Genomic DNA, 6622 nt, shown 5'->3' on the forward strand with positions numbered 1-6622 from the left:
CTCTGTTTAAGTAGCAAAAGCTATCTGAAAACTGATGTTGATATAAGATGATCAGCTCCCTCCCTTCCCACTGAGTATCTGCTTGTAAGTCAAAGTGCAGGCTGCTGCTTTATTTTGAACTTCTGAACCCAAACCAAGTAAAGCAATCTTAGCATGTAGTAAAAAAAAAAAAAAAAAAGATGTGGTACATCTACTCATAAAAATGAGGCCGATATTCTTTTCTGCTTGACCTGTTTATTTCCAACTCTTTCTCTCCATGTTCTAACTCTCAGACAAACTCACAGCCCCCTCAAGATAAGAATGAGTTTCTGCTTTCTTCTACCTTCATCTAAGCCAGTCAGGTCCCAGGTTTCCTCTCCTGCCACAAAGCAGTAGGAAAACACAGAAAAAGCAATCACACTTTCCTCAGTGGGGTCAGAAAGGACTACAATAACAGATTCTTTCTGCAATCTTCTTTTGCCATCAAATGGTTAAATCAACATAAGTTAAAATTTTCATCTAGTTTGAATAAAGAGAAAAAGGGACGAAATTCAAAAACCGGTTGCTGTAGTAACAATCGCCAGTAAAAATCTTTTCCACTAAATAATAGTATTATCTCCCTCTCCCCCTCACAATTTTAGTTCCCCTTCAAAAATCATCATGCTGCCTCTTTTAGATTTTCTGTACATACCTCAACCATTAAACAAGACATTTAACCATAGTGGCAGTTCTGTGACCTTTGAATGCCGTGAAATCTCTAAGCGGTGCAGCTTGTTCATGAAGACTTGTACTGCAGAATCCAGTAACTGCATCCAGGATTAGGAATAGAATTAAGTAACAACAGCAAACAAAAACTGAAAAAAAAAAAAAAAAAAAAGGAAAAGGAAAGGGGGAAAAAAAAAAAAAAAACAGAAAACCTCCCCAAGTCCCCAAACCCAGCCAATAAAACCACCTTAAGAAGCAAAAAGACTCAGGAAGAGAGTGCACTTTTCTGCCAGTGTAGGGCTGGGGTAGAGCTGAGCTTGCTGCAGTCTGCCTGCCCGTGTTCGCAGCGAGGGCCGTGCGGGGCTGGGAGCTGCTGTCAACCGCCACGGGCGAGGGAGCGCAGACCAATCCGCGGCCGCACTGCCAGCTCGGTGGAGTGAAGCCTCTTCTGTTTATGTTTCCTCATTTCAGGAGTGACGTCAAAGGGTTTAGTTTTTCCTCTGCATGTGCTATTAATTTTAAACGACTACTATGGGAAGAATGTGGCAGTGATTTAGGCAGGCTACCCTGCTCGAAAGAAACCGGAGTTATGATTTATCTGTCCTGCATTTAGCTTAGAAATATTTTATAGTGAGAGGTACCAGAAAAATCCAAAATATCCTCAGAAAATGGGGAAAGGCTATAAATATGCTTATATATATTGAAGTATTCTTAAATATACCCAAGATGTTTTCTAGTGAGAGCTGGTTATCTGTGTGGGTTGTGGTGCAAAATCAGACCTGATTCTGCCTTTGCCCTGAAGTAAATAGGGAACTGCTTCTCTAAATTCAGTGGTGTCACGCCAGTGTAAACCTGGCAAAAGAGATAAGACTGAGACTACTGTACACATCCCTTTATCAATCAGCAGTAGCTACATTGCAAATCAGCAAACTTCTTTCATTACCCCACCAGAGTCATGGATGCAGTCACCCTTAAGGTCTGTTGCTCCTGGTAATTCCCTTTTCGTTTCACTGACAGATCGCAGCCCAGCCGTGCTCGCCTACGAGTTCTGCTGTGGACCACCACACAGGGGTTTATTTCATACCAAAGTCCATGTCAAAAGGCAAGAGGCAATGGTAAAGTCTGGCTCCCTGTATCACCGCATCATTGTCAATAGAGAAGCTATGCAGCTGAAGCTTCAAAAAAACAAGTAACATATGTCAAGGTCAATGAGCATGGGTTACAGGGGCCACAATGGCACAAGGTAGTTGATAGGAGGTCAGTTGACAACAATAACTGTTTAGTTATCATCATCATTTTAATTTTATTGATTTGTTTTTCTAGGGATTTCTTTCAAATAAATTGGTTTACGAGGCTCAGTTAATTCCTAAAAAGTCTTAATGGTCTAACATTTAATTCTAAAACTAAAAATAAGTGCTTTTGAAAGTGGATAGGCTGACAGATCTTAAGAAAGTAATTTCTCAGTGATCCACAGAATAGGTACAAAAATAGTAGAAGTGATAGCTTCTCCATGACCACCAACTGGTGCTACCAAAATGTTACCCCAGAGTGGCCAAATTATTTAATGTTTTTTTTCTCTGCGATCAGTGCTAATGTAATCAGCTTCAGCAACAAATGCAAAAGGTTGTGGTGCTGTAAATGCTTGAATAACATATTAAAAAGTATTAAATAAGTTAGAGATTTACAAAATCGATTAAAGCTCATTATGTTCATCCGACTGTACTTAGAGAATGTTATGAAGCAATCTGGAATGCATAAATAGGAATATTATTTGTAGTACACAGAAAATCATTATGTTAATCTTCATACAGCATTGGTGAGGCAGCAGCTGAGTATTGCACTTTGGGAACTGCACTTCAGGTACCAGTTTCAGGAATGTCAGTTGAAAATGATATGGGTTCCAGTGAGAACGATCTGGAGTCTATGAAGAAAGGCTGAGCCTGACACTGTTTAGTCCAAAAAAGGGAAGTTGATAGGAATTATTAACTATATAAAAGGTACATTCTTCTAAAAAAAACCCCAAACCCAATACTAGAGCTTATTTGTTGTCCTGGAGATGTTATCTGGCCTTTAAACTCTTTTACAGCTTTCATGATGTCATAGCTGCAACTGATCTGGTAATGTCCAAACACTGTGAGGTCCTGTTTTAGGAATGTGACATCTTAGATAATCAAGGTCTACCGTTTGGGCCCGTGTTCTGGCCCCGTTTATTTTATCAGTATAGATATAGGCAATTTGCAAAAAAGGGAATAAATTTTTCTCCATATTAATTGTGGTTAGAACAAGTGAAATGCAGCAGAGGAAAGTTGTTTGACACAAGAAAAACTGAAGGTGGGAGAGTGAAGTACTGAAATAGATAGGTTGTGATAGTCTGCAGTGTCCTATTACTGGCTATTTTTAAAAGTATGGTTAGGCAACTATCATTCATGAGCAGTTTTGATATAGGTGATCCTCCTCTGGAGTACAAAAGTAAGAGTAGGAGATTTCTGAATCTCTATTCCAATTGATTTTTATCATTTTCTTCACTTTAGCATCAATCATTAATAATATTACACTGTGTTTCATGAACTAGGGTCCTGGTACATTCAAATTCTGCACAGAGTCTTAGATAGGTATTGTCTCTCTCCTAGAGTTTACTTCAGTGTCCAGGAATCACGCAGCCCTCTGACAATAAGTGGTCACTGTAGTTTTTGTGATGTAGATGCTTCCTGGGTGAAAAGATGGAGAGGCCTAGAAGCACTTATGACTGCAGTTTCTACCTAGGCAAAGATAATCTCAAATGAGTACATGCATGTAAGGATGGGAAAGAGAATCCATGGCTGTGCAGTGTGCTACAAGGAAGACCTTAGTTTCCTCATCATAACCACATACTTCCATGATGGGATGGGAAGGACCGCTGAGAAGAAATGGGCTTCAGCTAACAATGAAAGAAGGAAAAACTTTAGCATAGATATGCTAATCTGATCAGATATGTGCTAAAACATCCTATCAGGCTGGTGACATGAGTATCCAAATAAATGTGACCCACAGCGGCTTAGACAAAAAAGCTGAAAAGATAGAAACTCTATGCTTCTTTAAGAAATGTCATTGGAGGAAGAAGAATAAGAAAGCAAATCAACTGATGTTCAGCCTAGATGTTTCTATACTGATGTAAAATGTGTCAAAAATAATTAAAGGAGCTGGAAAACTTAATGCAAGATCAAAATTACAACTTAATTGACATAACAGAAAGTTGGTAGGATACAGTCATGTGAATATGTGACTGGAATAATAATACCGAAGAGAACAGTTTGTTCAGGAAAAATAGAAGAGAAAAAAGTGAAGAAGATTATGCCCCATTTCACTCACATGTTCAGAATGCAGCAGGAAACACACATTGGAAGTCTGAGTGATAATACAAAGTGAAAGAATATAGTCATTGTTGGGGAATCTGCTGCAGATCCAGGCAGATCAAGTGGATGACAATTTTTGTTAGCAATTAACAGTATTGTCTGAAGCACAGAACTTGGCAGTGATGGCAGATTTTAGTCATGTAACTTTTGCAAAAGAGCTGAGCTGGACTCAGACACCTTGGTTCATTCTCTCCAGAATAAGTGTTCAGAGCACATTTGGGGATCCCTCAAATTTATGAGACTGCCTTTTTGAGCAGTCCTGCTTGACTAAGTAATTTGTTTGACTTCCTTTTATAGCTTGGATCAGCACTGGAGGCACTTTAATATTTGTCTTTAGCTAATCTTCCTTCTCAACATACGTGGCACACCAAGACATGCTGTCTCCTACCATGAGATGACATTCCTCTTCTCAAATCTTCAACCCTTCCACTGTAGTCTTTGGAAAGGAATTTGGATATTAGAGAGACTGCTTAATCTGACTCATCCAAACCACACTCCTTATACCCAGACATACCCCCTGAAAACTAAAAAATAAATAATTAATCCAAGTGCCAGTAAAAATTGTGTTTGCACATGACAGAATGTCAGGCACTGTGCACGGACAAGGCAAAAAGATGCCTCTTTCCTAAGGTACTCTTTATTTCTACCCTATGCATCTTTAGAAAGGGCTCCAGCATGGGACCAAATATTGCTCTTCATATTGCTGTCAATAACATCTGAGTCAGTGTAGTTGTTTTAGAGTGTGGGAATAAGGAATGGAAAAAGATGGATCCTTTTCAAGCTGCTGCCACAGCTGAATGAGTTTGTGCCTGACCCATCCATTCCACATCCCTCAGTTCCCCTCAAAATTGCTCTGAAATGCAAGGCTGTCGATGTTACAGTAATTTCCAAAGGTATTGCTACTTTTCCTTAGGGCATGAACATGAGGATGCTGAAGACTGTGATGAAACTTGTTCTTTAAGTCTGTTGCAGCTTTATTTGTCAGGGGGCAATAAAGGAGAAGAACTATTACAGAGACACAGTCTTCTGTAGTCATTAAAAGAAAGGAAGGAGAGGGTGGACAGACATGCTCAAAGAAGCATAATGTCAAAGAAGTTTATGCTTATCCCACCCAGAACAACAGATACACTTGCAGGTGCGTTTATATGTTACACTGGATATACTGCTGTTGGGGAACTTTTTAAGGCAGATTTCTCCCAGCTGAATCATGTGAAATGGCTGGATAGTGACTAGTTGTGGATGTCCTGTGCCTGTTTATTTGCAAATTAATGTCCTCAGTTAGCTTTTTAATCTTGTTACAAATGCAAAGTATGACTGGAAGCACCCTTCGTGCACCAGCTGTGGAACAGAATCCCTTACAGTTCTCTCCTTCACCTGGGATCTGTGCAATGTGTTCAGTGTCTTTACAGACAGCCTGGGCTAACTGTCAGAAGGTGCTGTCACCTGGTGCTTAGCTGAGGCTCAGGGTTGTCTGAAATGACCCAAGGTCAGGATGCAGAGCACCATATGACTCAGACAAGCATGGAGATAGGTAAGGGCATGATGCTGTTCAGAGCGAGGTGGTTCCCAGAGGAGGGCACAGATTGCTGATATGATTGTAGACTTCAATTATCTCACCCCTAAAGTTGGTGTGTTGGTGCACTGTTTAGACTTCTGGGCTTGACTTCATCTGACAAAGTGCTGTCATAACAAGATTACGCTGCTCCTGGGAAAGGTGTCTACAACAAGGGAATGCTCTCCAGCTCCCACAAATTTATCTGTGCACTATTCTGTCTGGCTTTCTAGCCTCGATCCTACCTACCTATTGTAAGGCACCTTTTTCAATATGCTCTAGAAATTCAGCTGGTTTTGGCAAATAACTTTCCTCTAACTGTGCCCTATGCCCTATCAGAGTTCCCAATCTCTTTTCTGTTCAGCATCTGCTCTAATCTGAACTGATGAGTTAAAAAAAAAAAAAAAAAAAGTCTTTTTTTATATTACTCTGTTTCTTTCCGCTTTCTCTCTCCTTGGACAGTGCACAGCCAAGGACATATGCATGAGAGCAAGTTCCCTCTCTTATGACATCTGTTGCAACTCAAATACAGTTCAGGAATCTCAGTTTGGAAGTGGTTGTGGACAACAGTTGTGACATGAGCCCAGCTATTACAGTGTGTTCCCAGGCAATTTGGGCTGACCTTAGATATTTCCCTGGCAAGGGAGAACACAAGGGCATTTGGGCAGAGGGTCAGCACTGGATTTGTGAACAGCCTCCTATTTCACAGGGCAAGAAAGGAAATCTAAGCATGTATGGAGCTTTAGTTGCCCATGCATAGCTACTCTCAGGATTTAGGCAGGTAGAGCACTGCAGGAAGAAGAAAATTTACACAGCAGGAGATCTAGGTGTGTGAAAGTCTTTAAGTAACAGTACATGAATCAGGTATAAACTATATATGTATAATATACATTGTATAATTTTTCTATGGTGATGATAATTTTTCTATCAGGGCTAGGGAGAAAGCACCTAGACAGAAGGCTACTTCTGTGGTTTATAAAAAATTAACATATCA

The 6622-nt window shown here is 40.1% G+C and overlaps 1 protein-coding gene across 4 annotated transcripts in view; it reads right to left on the reverse strand.

Moving 5' to 3' along the window:
• PDE7B (phosphodiesterase 7B) overlaps positions 1-1092 on the reverse strand; it is a 179731-nt gene extending 178639 nt beyond the window's left edge. For 2 of the 4 annotated variants that reach the window (XM_032983223.2, XM_032983221.2), the window contains exons 1-2: positions 932-1092; positions 671-785 (exon numbers count right to left, since the gene is read on the reverse strand). In XM_032983223.2, the coding sequence (XP_032839114.1) occupies positions 671-691 (21 nt within the window). In that variant the 5' untranslated portion in view covers positions 692-785; positions 932-1092. Of the gene's footprint in view, positions 1-670 lie in introns of all 4 variants that reach the window. The other 2 variants (XM_032983224.2, XM_032983222.2) reach the window with 2 other exon arrangements.
• Between the last annotated feature and the right edge of the window lie 5530 nt (positions 1093-6622).

Source organism: Tyto alba, unplaced genomic scaffold (assembly GCF_018691265.1).
Source record: "Tyto alba isolate M040663 unplaced genomic scaffold, T.alba_DEE_v4.0 Super-Scaffold_22, whole genome shotgun sequence".
In the NCBI taxonomy this organism is placed as follows: Eukaryota; Metazoa; Chordata; class Aves; order Strigiformes; family Tytonidae; genus Tyto; species Tyto alba.